General features: G+C 50.5%; 1 protein-coding gene across 1 annotated transcript; it reads left to right on the top strand.

Annotated features, from left to right (window-relative positions):
* Positions 1 to 5014: 5014 nt before the first annotated feature.
* On the top strand, positions 5015 to 15179 carry Cacng1 (calcium voltage-gated channel auxiliary subunit gamma 1). Its single transcript, XM_050164317.1, has 4 exons — positions 5015 to 5249; positions 12592 to 12666; positions 13971 to 14108; positions 14542 to 15179. The coding sequence occupies exons 1-4, from the start codon at positions 5015 to 5017 to the stop codon at positions 14766 to 14768; spliced, it is 675 nt and encodes a 224-aa protein (XP_050020274.1). The 3' UTR covers positions 14769 to 15179.
* Positions 15180 to 18364: the final 3185 nt, after the last annotated feature.

Genomic DNA, 18364 nt, shown 5'->3' with positions numbered 1-18364 from the left:
TCCAAACAGACCCTCTTCCTGGGTCACAACCTTGGCGACTGCCACGCCTACCATTTCAGCCTCACCCTCCTCCCATCATTTGTGGACAGACGGCCTTGGCAGATGTAAGGGTAGTGGTCTGAGTGCAAATGGCCCCCATAAGTAGTTCAGAGACTGCAATACTTGGTCGGTAGAACTGTCTGGAAAGGATTAGGAGGTGTGGCCTTGTTGGAGGAAATGTGTCATCAAGGGTGGTCCTGGAGGTTTAAAAGCCTTATGCCACTATGAGTTAATCCCTCCTCTCTCTGCCTTGTCGTTGTTGTTTCGAGATGTTTGAAGAAGCCTGTGCTGTACGTATGGCCTGATGCAGGTGAGGGTCATGGGTTATAAGGTGCATTATGAGAAGATCGATCTGCCCACAGCCCAAGGCCAGTGGCACCCCAAGTTGCAATGCTATTCCCATTCTTGCTGGCCTCTATTGTGTCCCCCTAGGACATCACTTCGAAAGTAAAGGTAAATTATCTGAGTGTTACTAAATCTACCCCCTACTGCCATTTCTTAAGTCCATGTGACCTTAAACACATAGAAATTTCCTTAGGGTCGTCTAGTGGACTAGAGTATATGACCTATTGTCCCCTTCTCTCAGCCCATCCATCCAACCATCCAACAGTCAATAACCATTGTGTAGATTCTACCATGCACTCAGGTCTGGGCTGAACCATTGGAGGGGATCTAGAAGGTGTACCTGATGTAGCCTCAGGGCCGGCCTTTTGGAAGTTTCTCGCCCATCTAGGAAAATAGACCTATGTGTAGTCTACAGATAACACTACCCTGACGCAACCATTTGTTATATTAGTCTGCCTGGATTGCTGTTAATAAAGCAAAACGCCACAGGCCGGGTGTCTTAAACAAGCAGAAACGTATTCCTTCACAGCTCTGGTGCCAGCATGGTCAGGTTCTTCAGAGAGCTCAGACACCTTGGCTTGCAGACGGCTGTCGACTCCTCTGTGTCCTCATATGACCAACAGAGGGACTGAGACAGCCCTGACCTCATCTTATAATCCCATCAGAAGGCTCTACGGGCAGTGTGACCTCACCTAAACCTAATTCTCTCCTCAGATCTCCGCCATTCAAATAGCATCGCTGCCACACTTATGCTTCCAGATGTGAATTACAGGAGCCATAATTCAGCTCATAGCATTTGTCATGGGCTAAACTGATAAAACCATCAACTTAATCCTCCCACCAGCTCCCTCCAGGCTGATTGCCCTGCGTTCACAGAGGAAAGGGCAGCTTAGAGAGGCTCAGGACCTGCTGGAAGCCACACAGCTGGAGACTGGCCCAGTGGGGTGTGATCCTGAGGTCACTGTGTCCCCAGTAAACTTCTGCCCACTCTCTGGCTGCCCTTGTGAAAACCTCCCCTGCCTGGCGCTCCAGGAAGCACCCACATTGGGTAGTGGCGATTCCCGGCAAAGTCCCGGCTTCTGAGCCCCTTCCTGGCCCAGCAAGGCCTTACGTGAGTTGACCAAGACAGCCCTTAAGCAGAAAAAGGTGCATTGGGAGAGATTTAGCAGAGAAGAGAACCCACAGTCTACAGTCGCTGGAGCTGCCGGCCAAACTGCGCGCTTCTCACAAAAACGGCTTCAAAAAGAAAAGGCTATCAATGTTTAATGTTTCCACTCGCCAGGGTGGAGGACTCAACACACGCTGCCCTCCTCTTCCCCTGCAGAGGAAAAATGCAAGAAACAGTTGCTTAGCGGCTGCCCTAGCCTCTCTTAGCTGTACCATGGCATGCTGACTGACACTGAATGTACCCTGGGCTAGACCACACTCTAAGAAATCCCTCCATAGGCAGTACAGGAGAACAAAGGGTGCCCCCATGCCAGAAAATCCCAAATGTATTCGTACATCTTCAAACAACTCTAATTACTAAGATTAAGTCGCAGCTGGGCGGTGGTGGCGCACGCCTTTAATCCCAGCACTCGGGAGGCAGAGACAGGTGGATCTCTGTGAGTTCGAGGCCTAGTTCCAGGACAGGAACCAAAAGCTACGGAGAAACGCTGTCTCGAAAAATCCAAAAAAAAAAAAAAAAAAAAAGATTAAGTCGCTCTTTGTTTTCTGGATCCTCTGTCTTCAAACACCACACTTGTCCAGTTCCCCAACTGCTGCTTTGCCGGGCATGTGCCTCCCATTGGCTGTACCTGAGGCCACCCAGCATCTCCCAAGCATGGGCTGCCTAAAGGGGCTCAAAGGCCACAGGAAGTCTTAGGTCCCTGAAGCTCTTCACGGAAAAAGCCGACTCCGTGGAGACAGATGTCGCTGAGTGAGGACAACAGTGGGTGTCAGCAAAACATTCAGCCATGGGTCGTCTGCCTTGATGAGCTTTGTGGAGAATGCCAAGCTGGGGACAGGGAGGGGAAGCGGAGTTAGGGAGGCTTACACTGGAGCTCTTGGGAGAGGGCAGGGGGCTATTGTAAAAGGACAGGTCAGCTGGAATTACTGGATGCAGGCAGCAAGTTCCAGTTTAGCCCAGTGGCCCTGTTTGTCAGATCATGCCAGCTCAGTGCTGGCTCTGAACTGCTGTGGATTCCTCTTCCAGGAGACTTTAAAAGTCTCCACCAGTGGACAAATTACTTTTTTATTTTTTTCAAGACAGAGAGACAAGGTTTCACTGTGTAGCCCTGACTGTCCTGGAACTCACTCTGAAGACTAGGCTGGCCTCAAAATCACAGAGATCCACCTGTCTCTGCCTCCTGAGTGCTGGGATTAAAGGCGTGCGCCACCACCGCCAGTCTGACAATGACTGTGTGTCTGAGTCTGTATGTCCCTATCTATAAAAGGGGAGTGACAGTTGTACCCACCCCATGGATTAGTGTGAGATTAGCGTGACAGCCTGCTTCTGTTGTCTGCAAAGGAATTGCTGACAGGAGTGACTGAGGGTAGAAGAATTTCTTTGGCTCACAGTTGAAAGATTACAGTCCAACATAGTAAGGATGCCGGTTTGGCAGCCAGGGCTCAGCGGGCAACAGGAGCTTCGAGGCATAGCTTGTTACATCTCAGTATATCAGAAAGCAGAGAACTCACTGGAAGCAGAGCTCTCACCAAAGCTCTCAAGAACCCTCTTCCAGTGAGCTGCCAGCCCCCAGCCATGCCTCCCACGCTTGAATTCATAACAGACCATGATGTGGAATAATCCTGTACACTGTGAAGATTTGTTGCTCATTGTTAACAAAAAAAAAACTGACTGGCTGATGGCTATGCAGGATTTTCGGGGCAGAGAGAATGCTGGGATGAAGAAGGGTGGAGTTTGAGGAGTCACTAGGAAACAAAGAGGGAACAAGGCATGTTGGAGGACAGGTAAAGCCACGAGCCGTGTGGCAATACTTAGATTAATAGAAATGGGTTAATTTAAGCTGCAAGAGCTAGCTAGTAACAAGCCTGAGCTACCAGTCAAGCATTTATAGTTAACATTGAGTGTCCATGTCTGTTATTCGGGAATTGGAGAGCAGAAAAGAAAAGTTCACCTACAATACCAACCTGGAGGCAGGTCTCCAGGAGAGGGCCACAAAGTAACTACAATCACTTTTATCAATAGGGTCAGCACTCTGTGGTTTCCACGTCTGAATGGTTCTCCACACCTGGTTAGAGCCTTCCTAAAACCATCATAAACCTGATCCTGGGATTCTGAGGTGCAACACCCTGCCCAACTCAGGAGTTCTAGTTCCAGTCATGCGCCAGCCTCATGGGTTCACCCAAAAGGGCCCCCCCCCCCCCCCCCCGCTGAGCTGGGACAGAGGAAGATGGCAGAACCTCAGGAACTGAACTAGGAAACGCACAGCCCTTAGACAGAGATCCCAAACTTTCCCAAGCTCCCCCACATACACTCTGTCCGTATCCAGCTTGTTTCCTGTCGTTCACCTATGAATCAACCTCCTACTGTTTGAAAGTGAAATGGCTTGGAGACATAAACCAGCTGGTAGAGTGCTTGCCTGGCATGCACAAGGCCCTGGCTTGAGCGTCAACCACGTAAACTGGCATGGTGACACATGCCAGTAACCCCAGCCCTTGGGAGGCAGAGACAAAGAGGAGAATTTCAAGGACTCCTTGGCTACACAGTAAGTTTGAGGCTAGCCTAGGATACATGAGAGTGTCAAGAAAGAAAAGCAGTGAGGGGAGCAAAATAGAAAATCTTTCCTGCCTCTGCTAAGGAACAAAACTGAAGAAATGGCTTCAATCTAGTTCACGGCCTCTTCACCCTCCAGTCTGTCCTGCGTGCTGCAGACAGCTGGGTGCCAACGGCAGGAAGATGCAGGGACTGGTCAACCCCAGTGGCTCCTCTGGTCCCAGCTGCCGCCGATGATGGTAGAAAAAGAAGCAAACTTCTCAAGCTGGGCTCAGGCCAGTTGGAGGTGGCTGCGGGAGGATGAGGTAGGACTTGCCACTAAAGTGCTTGCTTGGAGGGTGAACACTGTGGGAGTTTCTTCTGGTGTCTTCCAGACAGTTTCCTGTGTTCTTCATGTCTACTAGTGTTGGTGGCTGCCTTGGCCATGTGAGACAGGAAGGTTGTGAGTCCAGTGACCCATGGGACCCCCTACCCTTACATGGTAATGCCGTATGGTCCTGAGTACCCACACATTTAGTGAACCTGTGGCACACACACACACACACACCCCAAGTCTGCTCTGTAGACCTCTCAAGCCACTATCCAGAGCTTTCTTCCTCACCCTGGGGGGGATATTTCTAGCCCCCAGATGGGAGAAAAGCCCTGAAACTTGAGCAGAAGGTATCCTCAGTGACACGCCTAGAGGCAAGCATTAATAGAAGCCTCCCTCCGGCCGCTGACGTGCCTGGGCAGCTGCTTCAAAGGCCCAGTGTCTCTCAGTCCCAAGGCCAGCCCACTCTGGCTCAGCCAGGCACACTAAACTTAGCTTCCGCTTCCAACTCCATAGCCGCTTCCACCGGCTAGCCGGCTGTCACCTTTCCCTGGGAGACACTGCTGTCCCCTGCCCAGAGCACCCTCACCTCAGCCACCATCATGTCACAGACCAAAACCCTGAAGGTACGTGTGACCCTCTTCTTCATCCTGGTGGGAGGAGTGCTGGCCATGGTGGCTGTGGTGACTGACCACTGGGCCTTGCTGAGCCCACACCTGGAGCACCATAACGAGACTTGCGAGGCGGCCCACTTCGGCCTCTGGAGGATCTGCACCACGCGCGTCGCTGTGCGTGACAAAGAAGACAAAAATTGTGAACGCATCACGCTGTCGGGAGGTAAGTTCCCCGTTCTCCCTCTTTCCATTTCTCGTCCTTCCAAGACCCCAAGATAAGTTGCTTGCGCAAACAGAGCTGTTGCCAGTCCTTCCTGCACGGGAACAGATGGGAGCGACCTGGGGTAATTTTTACTGCTAGAACCAAGGTGGAAGATGAGGGTGTTTGTGTCCAGGTCCATCTTGTGAGGCCTGGGCTCTTGATGCAGTGCAGGTTGCTAGAGTTAAGAGATTCCCAAAACTGCTGGTCTACCAGACCCGGGACTTCTGGCTCCAGCAGTGGATGCTCAGGGTTGATACTCAGAGGCATCTCGGCTCCATTCTCTCCCTGTACGGACAAGCTGGTGACCCTAACACCTCAGGCTGGAAGGAACGTGTAGGGCAGGCTGGCGCCTTCCTCAGCCTCCAAGCAAAAGTACAGATAAGACTACCACCTAGTCTGTCAGACCCTGTGAAAAGGATACACCAGGTTCCTTCTTCTTAGGTACTGAGAACTTCACGTGGCTAACGGCAGAGCATGAAACTAAGCAGGGGGTCCTCGGGGGTCAGGGTGCTGGGGAAGGCATCTGCATGGCTGTGAAGCAAATGTGGTATGGATGCCTTCTTAGGGCCTGTGGTCCTACTACGGGTTCTCCCTTAGTTCCCATCACTCAGATCCTCAGGGTTCCCTTCCACAGCAGTTGTATGCGATTCTTCCGTCCCCTACCCACACCTTGCAAGTTCCTGGCCTGGGAGCTCTGGCATTGGTGTGATGTGTCTCTATCTTGTCAGTGTAGAGCCCCCGGGATTTGGAGCAAGCAGACGATACATGACGGGAAAGAACATGCCAGGGAGAAAAGAGGCCCAGGCCGTCGCCGTCATTACCCACTGCCTTTACCCATTACACCATTACCCATTAAAGAACTTTCTCTTGTTGACAGAGCATCTTGGGCTAGCTGTTTAGTCAGCTTATGGAATGCTGGGGATGGAACCCAGTGAATACTAGGCCAAAGCTCTACCACCTGAGCTACGCCCTTGGCCCTGTAAAGGGCTCTTCAGACAGGACAAGGCCCATCTCAGCCCCTGCTTCGCCTGTCCGAAACAGTAGGATCACGTCTAGAGCTCACAGCGACTCCAAGGCCTCCATGGACCACAGCATGTGGGGCTCTCATCCTGATGCTCAGAATGACTCCTTCCATGCCCTGCCTCACGCTTGCCACTCGAGCGGTCAGTCCTAGGTCTCAAATGCCCAGCAGCCTGCATGTGGAGCGAAGAGCTCACCCTCCTTCTCTTCTCCTCCCTCTTCATTAGCTCTCGCTTCGGGGGAAAACCCGGGCGGGTGTCACTCGTCACTGCTGGGGAACCAGAGATTTGTAACCACTCAGCTGTCTTGGAAACACAGCGTCTCGGGGTGGCGGGCCTGATGAGCACGAACATGTGCTTGGAGGCTATCTATCGCATAGCCTGATGCCCACACCCCTTGGCTACTCTCCACACTCGTAAACAGGTGCATCCTCCACCAATTCCCCGGGCAGGGCAGGGCAGGGCAGGGTGAGGCAGGGCGAGGCAGGGCAGGGCAGGGCGAGGCAGCTTCTCCAGGGACCGTGCGTGTGGAGGGACATTGTGGTTCTGTCCACCTGTCCTTCGAGCCTGTGCCTTTTAAAGTCAGAGCAGATGAGCCAGGTCTGTGCGGAGACAGGCTGATGAGAACACCAGCCTCAGGGGACCGACAGGGAAGGCTTGGCCTGGGGCCTGAGCGGAGTCTGTTTGTCTGCCTTCTCGCCCCATCAGCTGTGAATCATACTGCCCACACTTGTGACACGGAACCTGACCTCCCCCAGCTGTCATCTGGATCCTGCTCCTGCACTCAGGCGGACATCATTTTCCTTCCCCGTCCACTTTTTCTGTGCTCCCCGGGAACTGTCTTTCCTGAGAGAGGGTTCACACAGAGCCCTCTCACTTATCAGCAGCTGTAATAATAAGGCACAGCCACGTAGGGAGCTGTGTGAGTATTAACTCTGGGCGATATGAGAAAGAAAATGACTGAGGGAGAAACAACCCCTCCCCCGCTGCGTCTTCTCCCTCGGTGATGGCAATGGCGATGCTGGGAATGGGGAAAAGATTCTTTTTATTTTTCAGAACTCTGGAAATTAACCTAAATCTTAGAACGACCTGGCAAGCACTCATTTAAGAAAAGCAGGAGACTTGAGAGAAGTAACTAAATTTTTGCTGGTTTGGTTAGTTGGTTGGTTTTTTTTTTTTTTTTTTCCAAGATAGGGTTTCTCGGTGTAGCACTGGCTGTCCTGGAACTTGTTCTGTAAAGCAGGCTGGCCTCGAACTCACAGAGATCCACCTGCCTCTGCTTCCTGAGTGTTGGGATTGAAGCTGTGCACCACCCCTGCCCATGGAAACAGTGAGTTTTAGGGTACTTTAATTTCCTCTCTTCTGCTGTGTGCCTGGAAGCTACTTCCTCAGTAAAACAAAGGAAAACCAAAAACCTGTCTGGCTGACAGTAGAGGAGACAGAATAGGGTTGGACCCCTTACAGAATCCCTCTCCTGTTGTTATCTGCATTTTTTTTTTTTGTCGTTTTGCAAAAGTCTTTAATTGCAAAACTGTGACTGGGGGATGAATGGGCTCCTTGCTTGTTAGAATATCTCTGTTAACTGATGGTCAACCCAATAGAGCAGAGCTTTCATGCTCAAGAACATCACAAGATTAGCTCAAACACAGCAGCAGGAACAAGCCTCAGGGAGGAGAGCCAGGTTTCCCAAATTGCCATGTTGTGTATATATTTAAAAACTACCAGCCATTAAGTACACCCCTTTGACCCCCACCCTGGAGAGGCAGAGGCAGGTGGATATCTGTGTCTTTCAGGACAGCCTGATCTTCATAGGGAGTTTAGTGAGACCCTTTCTCAAAAGCAAACAAGCAAAAAAAAAAAAAAAAAACTATGCAGAGTACTAAGATGACGTGGATAATATATGAAGATAATATGTGAAGAGGAAATCCACAAACTGGAATGAGCCTTTGGAATGTCTAGATGTGGACAAAGACTTTATTACATTTATTTGTTTGCTGGTTTGTTTCTGGAGGCTTCTTGAGGAAGTCACCTCTCTCCTACTACCACGTGGGTTCTGGAGACCACACACAAATCATCAGGTGGCTGGCCAGGGTCTGCTAAGGCAGCTCACCAGCCCCAGTTAGACAAAGACTTTAAATTAGCAGTTTCAAATATGTTCTGAGAACTGAAAGAAACCATATCTAAAGAATGGCAGAGGAGGAGGGTGCCCTCATGAAATAGATACCAATCAAGAGGCAGAAATTAGTTTTTAAACATCAAATAGAAACCCTTTTGAGAAGGACAATGATTAAAGTAGAAAGTTCACTTAGAGGGACTCAAAGCCTGGCCTGAACAAGCAAATGAAAAAGTCTATGAACTTAAAAAAATGTTCATGGAGATTCTCCAGGCAGAGTAACAGGAAGGGGGGAAGGGGCAACGGCTCAGACACATGTGAGACCCCATCATATACGTCATGGGAGTCTCTGGAAGAACAGAGGGGAAAAGGAGGAAAAACTCTTTGGGAAAGATAATGGCTAAAAGCTTCCCACGCTGTATGAAAAACATGAACCTACAAATCCATGAAGTTCAATGAATTCTAGGTAGTATAAACTTGGAGAAACCTAGACCTACATACATCATATCCAACCTGGTGAAAGATACAGAGAATGCTAAAAAACAGAAAGGAAGTCATGGTTATGATGACTTTGATTTGTCTACTTGACACAACTTAGAATTACCTGAGAGAGAGCCTCAAGGAGGAATCATCTATACTAGGTTGGTGTGTGACGTGCCTATGAAAGGTGCGTTACTTTATCGCTCTCTGTTCTTGACTATGGATGTAACGAGCTGTTTCAAATTGCTGCTTTTCCAACTTCCCTACTATGACCCAGAACTCTGAGCCGACACAATTTCCCCAGCAACAGAAAGGAACAACTCTGGGAAGAAAGGGTTGTTGCCTGGAGTGCCTGTCCCGGCTTCTCTCCATGAGAGATCGTAACTGGACGCTGAAATAAACCCTTTCCTCCCAGAGTTGTTCTTGGTTAGTGTTTTGTCATAGCAATAGAGAAGCAACCTGAGACAGTGCCGCATCTTAGTTTTCCTTTCTGTTGCTGGGAAAATTGAGATCTGCCTGTCTCTGCCTGCCCAGGTGCCAAGATTAAAAGGGTGTGTCTCCATTATTCTCCACATTATTGTTTGAGCCACAGTCTCTCACTGAGCCTGGGAGCTCACCAGTTTAGCTAGGCAGACTGTCTGACAGCCCTGGAAATCCACTTGTCTCTGACCCTCCAGCTTAGCATCACAAGGGCAGGTCACCAACTGCACCACTACCCCAGCCCTGAAGGTGCTGAGGATGGGACTCAGGTCCTCATGCGCAAGCACTTTGCCCACTGAGCCATCTGGTTTAGACTCTTTTAATGCTGAGTTTCCCAAACACCACCATCCATCAATGGGGCAAAGGTGTGAAAAGCCAAGTCACGTGAGGCGTGCCCATCTGTGGGCCCCTGTGCTGTCCTCTAAAGGTGCTGGCTTGGTTGGTTCTGAATGAGACTGATGTCTGGTGTGGCTGATCCATCTTTGGAGCCCACAGGGACTCCCCCGAGGCAGCCCTCTGGGTCTGGAGCAGATACGTTTCTCTCAGGTTGAAAGCCAAGTACGTGGGCCTTCTTTGTGTGCCAAGTTCAAGAGAGAAGACAGGTCAACCTGTCTGTCCTCTGGCGCAAAGTTGAGGATATTGGGGAGAAACTGAGGCTTCCAGTAGTCCTAATGCTCCCATCCCATCACCCGTATGTGAGGGCATTGAATGGAGGAGGAGGAGACTTTTCATATTCTACCCAAGGGAAAGAGTCACCCCAGGGACACCTGCCTCACCCCCAAGGTATGCAGGCTATTCCAGTGCACCTGGATGTCTGTCTGTACATCACTGTCCACCCTGAGAGGGGCCCGGCATTTATCTGACGGCAACTGACTTCCCAACATGCCATGCAAGAGTCGCCTCTTCAACCCAGAAGGGTCAATCATCCGTGGTCACCAGACTCTCTAGGCCGCCTGTACCTCCCAGTCCTCACTCTGAAGGCTCTTAACTCACAGGCAGAGAGGAGCTGGGAAAGCAGCTGACCATGAAATGCACTTGAATTCAGTTGATTCTTCTTGGAGGGTTTTCAATGGCAACCGAAATTGGCCCTTAGAGAACGAAACAGAAAATGTCCTTTTGTCCGGAGGGAGACCCAGGGAGACGTGTCACGTAGCGTGAGCTGTTTTGAGGCAGTGATTCAAGTGCATCTACAGCTACTGATCTCATGAATATAAGAGGTCTGCATTATGCTTTAAAATAGCGAGGGCCGCTGTGAGGGAAAAAGCGCAGTGTTGAGTCTGACATCACCGCTGGTCTTCAGACACCCCAGGTAGCTCGGCTCAAAAGAAAAGGGATTTAAATATAGAAGCTTGGGGAAAGGCAGCTTGGTGCCAGGAACAGTCACTGCTGCTAGGCCAGACCCCATCTCCAGGCGTCCTGGTCCTGGGCCTTGGGAGAGGCAGCGACTGAACTGAGGAGGCCCGGAGAGGGACAGGATTAAGTTGCAGTAAAATGATGTAGCCAGACAGAAGAAAGCCTTCATCCCGTTCAAAGCCATGATGGTGGCAGCCTCCAGGCACATATCTAAAAGGAACTGGGCACCAGTCTTTAGGGAATGAGCTTTCCACTGTGGCCTAGAAGGGAAACTGAATCCACACTCAATGCCATTGAAACTAAAAGCAGAGCTGTTTTTTACACTAAGGGAGACAGAAACACAAGAAAAAGACACCAAGGTGGGGCCTTACATAAAAAAAAAAACTAATTTAGTTTTCTTAAGAAACAGAAAATAGGGAGGAGGGTGTCGCGCAATTGGGAGAGTTCCACCCCCAGCACCACACAAACCAGAAGTGGTAGCAAGGACTTGCAGCCCCAGCACTAGGGAGGTGGAGGTAGACAAATCAGAAGTTCAAGATATCATTGGCTACATTTGGATAGAGCGTAAATTCAAGGCTCGCCTGAGCCATGTGAGACCACCAAACATGAAATAAAGCAAAATAACCGAATATTGAATGTGCTCAATAAAGACCACAACTATACTTTGGTGCCTTGTCAAGCTGTGAGAGAGACTGATGGGGAAAAGTAAAGGAGAACGCTGGAAGTAGACTCGTGTATAAGATCCCTTTGACTGTATTTACACTGCGCCCTTCCCCTGCTGCCTTTAACATCTAGGTCTCAAATCTAACTGTCCACATGGCTTCATGACAGTGCTCAGTGGCCAAGAAGCTTGCTAGGGGATGTTTTGTCTGGGGTCCGCATGACTCAGGTCACGAGGGTCTGAAGAAGTGGCAGGCAGAAGAGCCCTCTGTAGGGCAGAGCTGGGCCGGTCAACCTGGATGAGCATCTGAATCTTCTGGAAAGGACTCTCCCTTCCCCTCCCTCCCCACCTCTCTCCCCCCCACACCCTGTGTGTGTACATTGTCTGGTTCACACGCACGTGTATGTATGTGCTTGTGGAGGCCAGGAGTTGGCATCTAGCATCTTCCTCAATTGCACTCAGCCTTGCTTTCTGAGATAAGGTCGCTCGCTGGACTGGAGCTCACCGATTGGCCGGACCTCTTGTCAGTGAGTTCTAGGGATCCGCCCCCCCCAGGACTGGGACTGCAGACACACATCCCCCTACCCAGCTTTTTACATGATTGCCGGGAATCCTCATGCTTGTGTGGCAAGCTGAACCATCTCCCTAGCCCCCGGAAATCTTTTGAAAGACACCGACTGCTCCCCAGGTCCTGCTGCAAACGGAGGATAAAGGTCTGCTTCTGGCTTAATCCAAGGTCCCTCAGCATCACCATTGCTAACATTTCCCTTGGATAACTCCATGCTGTGGCAGGCTTTCTTGTGAAATGAGGGTTTTAGTACACCCCCCTGGCCTCTAGGCATTGCCCAGGGACCCCAGGAGAGGGATCCACACGCCAAGATTATCGACTGGTTATTTGCTAAGTATGCTGGCCCCCACTTCAGGAACAATACTGAGCCTGGGTCTCAGTTACCCCAACTGCCTAATTGGCTCAGGGCTTATGTGCTGTTTGTCTCGAGAATCCATCATCCTTTACTTCCTAAGTAATACTGTCCCAGCATCCTTTGCCATCCTTTATCTGCTGAAATGGCTTGCTAAAGGTCAGGGAAATGTTTGGCCCAGATTCAGAATGTGGGGGAAGATAGGCAGTCATAGGCATGCCCTGTGGGGAGACACCCACCCTTTCCACCAGCTCACAGACTGTCTCCTTCTTCACAGACAAGAACTGCTCCTACTTCAGGCATTTCAACCCAGGAGAGAGCTCAGAGATTTTTGAATTCACCACTCAGAAAGGTGAGGGCCTGGAAGGCAGGGGCGGCGGGAAGCCACTTCCGTCACCAGCTGCTGGGTTAGGAGTCACTTGGCAGAGACGCGCTGACTCCCGCTCAGGATGGAAAGCAGCTGGAGGCTGGTACCCTGCCGCATCCCCTGCACACACAAGCAGTTCTGGGTCCAGGTACTCAGCGCACACATGTTGGTGTAGACTTGCTGGCAGGCTGTGAGCTGCCACAGGAACATGTTCCAGCCCGCGGAGCCAGAAGAGGAAGGAAGTGGTGCAGCTCACAGTGCTGGAGCAGGACCATGGGGTGGGTGGGTGAGAGTCTCTGTGGCGACAGTCGGTAGTCCTGCCCTCCTTTACTAACAGTCCTCCCGGAGCTGAGGACACATGGTATTCCTGCCCTTCACCAACGGAACTCAGAGACCACATCAGCAGGAAGGGCCTGGGCTGTGTGGGAGCAGGTGGCCACACAGGGTACAAGAGCTGACACAGACACATTCACACACATGCTAGAAGACCCTCACATGTAGTCACGTGCACACACCAACAGGTCCTCAGGCACAAGGCCCACATATGCACTGACAGCCTTAATGCAGGAACACGCACGCATGCATGCATGCATGCATGCACACACCAACAGAGCCTCATGCATGGAGCATGCATACACACTGAGAGCCTTAATGCAGGGATCACTCATGCATGCATGCACACACAGACAGATCTTCATATGTGAGGTATTTATAAGTGCTGACAGCCTCAGGAGAAAGCACACACATGCATCCACATATGCCAATAGATTCTCTCTCTCTCTCTCTCTCTCTCTCTCTCTCTCTCTCTCTCTCTCTCTCTGTCACACACACACATACACACACACACTTCTCACGTGCAGAAACGGGCACATACTCTGATGGATTCTTAGGCAACCCACACACATCCTCCTCACACACACTCCCATGCTAGGTAACACCCACACCCTGTCAATCTCCCAGAGTCCCTCTGTCAATCTAAGACAGACCACCTACAGCTCAGTGCCTCCTTCCGTCTGTCACTCAGGAAGGCTTGGCTCTAGGGACCTCTCTAGACTCAGGGCGTCCTGCCTCCTTTGGAGGTCTTTGCCTCGGGGAACCTTGCAGTTTTGCACCCTGGAAAGACACAGGTGATTCCATCCTGTTGGCACCTGGCCTCGCTCTTCCACAGCACCGAACTGGGAAGGGGTAAGGAAGGGGGTGGGCCTCAGTCGGATGTGAAATGAGAATCCAGGCTGACAGGAAGAAGTGCCCGGCAAGGCTCTGCTTCTGAGTCTCCCTTTGTTTTGCAGAGTACAGCATCTCAGCAGCTGCCATCGCCATCTTCAGCCTCGGCTTCATCATCGTGGGCTCCATCTGCGCGTTTCTATCCTTTGGGAATAAGCGTGATTATCTGCTGAGGCCAGCATCCATGTTCTATGCCTTTGCAGGTAGAGTGGGGTCCTGCGGTGCCTGGGTGGGAGGGGGAGTCCTTAGGGCTCCCCATTCCATGCTCAGGCTCCATGCAGGATCAAACTCTGAACCCCGGTGATCCCAGGAAGGATGCGAGGGAGAAAGCTTGCTTTGTTCCTCCCCGCCCCCCAATGACACCATGCTTAGGAGAAACACTGAGGAAAGGCCCCAGAAAGCAATTAACAAAGAAGGAAGGAAATGTGGCCAGTCTCTGGCTAACCTCCTGCAGGACGTGGGAAGTGCATTGTGGGAAGTGGCAGACATGGATCATTTTTGCAGATTCCCAGTTAGAACCATCTAGAAGCATTTTCCTCTCAGGACCAGGTCAAAGGCAGGGAACAGAGGTTGGGGGAGGACTGTGGTGGCAGCGGGAGCACTATCAGTCACTGAGACTCCTGGCTTTGTCCCCAGGGCTCTGCCTTATTGTCTCTGTGGAGGTCATGAGGCAATCGGTGAAGCGCATGATTGACAGCGAGGACACCGTCTGGATCGAGTACTACTACTCATGGTCCTTCGCCTGCGCCTGCGCTGCGTTCACCCTGCTCTTCCTCGGCGGGCTCTTCCTCCTGCTCTTCTCCTTGCCTCGGATGCCCCAGAACCCCTGGGAGTCCTGCATGGATGCTGAGCCAGAACACTAGCTGTGGGAAGATCAAGCCCAGACCAGAGTCTCCCGGAGGCGAGGAAGGAGTTTTACATCTGCCCTGGTCCCTTGACTGTCGTGCTCTGTGCCTCTTCCTCTGAGTTCTTCTGCACAGGGACATGAATGGAGACCTGCCCAGCATCAGAGGAAGCAGGCAGGTGTTTGAAGGGGCTCTTTCTTACGCCTGCCCCAGTTCAGGCTTGCCTGCCATGCCTGTTGTCTTTGAAGAACCGGTCTGGTCTTCTTTAGAAACCTCCCAAGGACAGCCTGTACTCATTCACCAGGCCTGAGCTTCACCAGCGCCAGCGTCAGGAGCCAGCTCCTCCCCCACTCTCCACTACCATGATATAAAATCCTCTTCCGTGACCTGAACATCCCTCCTTGGCTTCCAAGATCCCCAACAGACATTTTTAACTGGATAGAATCTGTGGTTTGAAATAAAAGATCTCAGAAAAAAAAAAAAAAAACTTTCCTTTTTCTCTTGTACCTTGCATACCAATTGCTGAGACTCCTGGCCATAGGCCTGGCACCCTAAACCCTGGAAGAGAAAAGGTAGGATTATCCTCTGTGGCGGCGGTTCTCACCCTGTGTGGTCACAACCCGTTTGGGTGTCACCTTTCAGATAACCTGAATATCAGATATTTACATCATGATTCCTAACAGTAGCAAAATTACACTTATGAAGTAGCAACAAATACAATTGTATGGTTGTGGGGGGTCACCGCAACACGAGGGACTGCATTAAAGGGTTGTCGCAACATTAGAAAAGTAAAGGCCCACCGCCTGGGCACTGAGGACTTTGAGAAGCGAGGTGAGGATAGCTTAGAGGTTCTGAATTCCAACTCGAATGTCTGAGCTCTGGAATTGTTTGGAATGAAACTAGAAACCTTGTGACTTGGGCAAGGGTGTTAAAAATAGGAGGGGTTATTTCTAGAATCACCCAGCCCCTCTCAGCACTGAAGCCCCACGGTCTCAGTCTAGCTTTTGAAGCCAGAACCTTGTTGGAAAAACAGAAAACAAACAAACCAACCAACCAACAAAAACAAAACCAAACCTAAGAAGCAGGGCTTCACAGACACTTAGCACCCACGCATATGTGGCACCATGGTGTAAACACTCCTCAGACCCCTGCTGCACTGAACCTGGCCTCCAGAAACAGAAGTCAGGCTTGACTGGCCGACAGGGAGGACTCTCTGCAGTCCCTGCAGTGAACATTGGAGTCCCGCGTGGAGCTGGCACAGTTGTCAGGGGGCACACTCCCACCTGTGGGAAAGACCTGGCCCATAACTTCTTGTGCAGTTTGCAACAAGAAGTTATGGGCCAGGTCTTTTACAGCTCGACAGACATCGCAAAAACTTGCCGTGCATGTGAAGAGTATCTCATGACATGAAAAGTCGATGCCATTTGAACCTCGGTGTCCATAAATAAGTCTTATCGGCACACAGCCACACCTGTTCCCGTGGGTGTTTGGTGCGGCTGCTGTCCTCACAGCAGCACTGAGAAGCCTCAGGAGAAAGGTTTTGCCTGCAATGTAAATAATATTTACTTTCCTACTAGACCTGGTGGCACATGCCAGCAATCCCAGCACTCAGGAAGCTGAGGCAGGAGGTTCTCTCTCCACCTTATTCCCTTGACACAGACGCATTCGTCACTTCTTACTGCTGTGACAAACAGCATGGCTTACAGTGATTTATGGAAGAAAGAGTTTATTTTGGCTTATAGTTCCAGAGAAAGAGCCCATCATGGCGGGGAAGGTGGGGGGGGGGTTGAGGTGGAGGAGGCAGGGGAGGCGGGGGAGGGGGGAGGCCGGGGAGACCGGGCAGCAGTCAAGCACAGTAGCTGGAGCAGGAAGCTGAACGATCACCTTTTCAACCCCAAACACAAAGCAGAGAGGGCAAACTGGAAGTGTTGTGGAATAACCTTTTTTGTACATTATTAAGATGTATCTCTGCTAAGGCGCCTTCTAATTGGTTGGATAAAGAGCTGAACAGCCAATAGCTAGGCAGGAGAGGATAGGCGGGACTTCTGTGGAAAGAGAGGAACTAGGGAGAAGAATCTGAGAGGAGGGGACTTTGCCAGCCCTACACGGAGGAAGTGGGGTGTGTAGTACTGGGCAGAGGTAATGAGCCACGTGGCAGAACACAGATGAACTTAAATGGATTAATTTAAGATTTAAGAGCTAGTTGGGAACTCTTCTCAACTAAGGCCAAGCTTTCATAATTAATAAGTCTTGGTGTCATTATTTGGTCCAAAGAAAGTCCAACTACATGGAAGCAGGGCAAGGTTAAAAACCCTCAAAGCCTGGCCCAGCAAGGCAAAGCTCTCAAAGGTTCCACTGTAGTGATCGTTTATTTGTGCTTTAACAAATAAAACCTACTAAAAGATCTGAGTGCAGAGAGAGCCACACTAGTTAGCCATAGAGGCCAAGCACTTGGGAGACAGAGGCAGACTGATCTCTGTGAGTTCAAGGCCATCCTGGGATACACGAGGTTGACTCTTAAAAAGAGAAGCAGAGCTCACAGAAAGGTGATCCCAGCACTTGGACTCCCACACCTTTAATCCCAGCACTAGAGAGGTAGAGACAGCAGCAATGTGACTGGGTGGGGAGAGGAATATGAGGCAGGAGGAGACAGGAGCTCAGTGCAGGTGTGAGCTGAACAAGGAAGACACTGATGAACACGCCAAACTGCATAGGGAGGAAAGCCCATGAGGCTGCAGCCCTAAAGAAAGAACTACAGGAAACTGAGTAAAGCTAGGACTGAAAGAAGTAGCCATCCCCAGGAGAAGACCACACGATGCTAAGCGGTCAGCTTTGGAAGCATGAATTCAAGTAGCGTCAATGGATTCAACAGGTTGTATTTGGGAATATATATGTATACACAAATACACACATGCAGGCAATAACAATTTATGAAAAAAAAAACAGGCCATAAATGTGAAGGAGAGCAGGAAATGATGGAGGAAGGTAATTGGTTAATTATAATAAACCAACTGCGTGGCCTCATAGCTTAGAACATAGGTGGGTGGAATAAACAGAATAGGATGCTGGGCGGAAGAGGAAGTGAGGTCAGACTCTGCTCTGCTCCCGGACAGCATGGACGGAGGCTAGAATCTTCCCGGTAAGCGCACCTTGGGGTGCTTACACACATCATTAGAAATGGGCTAGTCCAGGTGCGAGAATTAGCCTGTAAGGGCTAGAGTTCGTGGGCCAAGCAGTTCTTAAATGAATACAGTTTCCGTGTAATTATTTCGGGCATGAGCTAGCCAAGCGGCCGGGGTGTTGGGGACGCAGCCCCTCCACTCTTATTTCAACAGAAAGTGTATATGGGAGGATTTGAAAGGAATTTTTAAAAAGAAGAAATGAATTAAAATACAATCTTAAAAATTAAAAAACAAAACGAGCAAGCAAAAAGCTCTTGTTATCTGGAGCCATTGCTAAGTAAGAAGGAAAATCTGTGACTTCGTCCCACAGACACAGCCCCTTCGAAGGACCCTATGATACCCTAGAGAGTCTCCCCAACCTGTGTGTCCTTTGTAGAATCTGCCTCCAAAGTCCTTCCTTCCATGTAACAGAATAGAAGGTCCTGGAGTTTA

This window comes from Alexandromys fortis, unplaced genomic scaffold (genome assembly GCF_014885135.2).
Source record: "Alexandromys fortis isolate MF-2015 unplaced genomic scaffold, M_Fortis_MF-2015_v1.1 scaffold_156, whole genome shotgun sequence".
Lineage (NCBI taxonomy): Eukaryota > Metazoa > Chordata > Mammalia > Rodentia > Cricetidae > Alexandromys > Alexandromys fortis.
Note: the sequence above shows the minus strand (reverse complement) of the source record. Positions and strands in the feature narration are given on the sequence as shown.

Coding starts and splice junctions, on each gene's coding strand:
- Cacng1 (XM_050164317.1), top strand. CDS start 5,015: ATGTCACAGACCAAAACCCTGAAGGTACGTGTGACCCTCTTCTTCATC. Junction 12,667..13,970: donor TGAATTCACCACTCAGAAAG/GTGAGGGCCTGG, acceptor TTTGTTTTGCAG/AGTACAGCATCTCAGCAGCT. Junction 14,109..14,541: donor CATGTTCTATGCCTTTGCAG/GTAGAGTGGGGT, acceptor CTTTGTCCCCAG/GGCTCTGCCTTATTGTCTCT.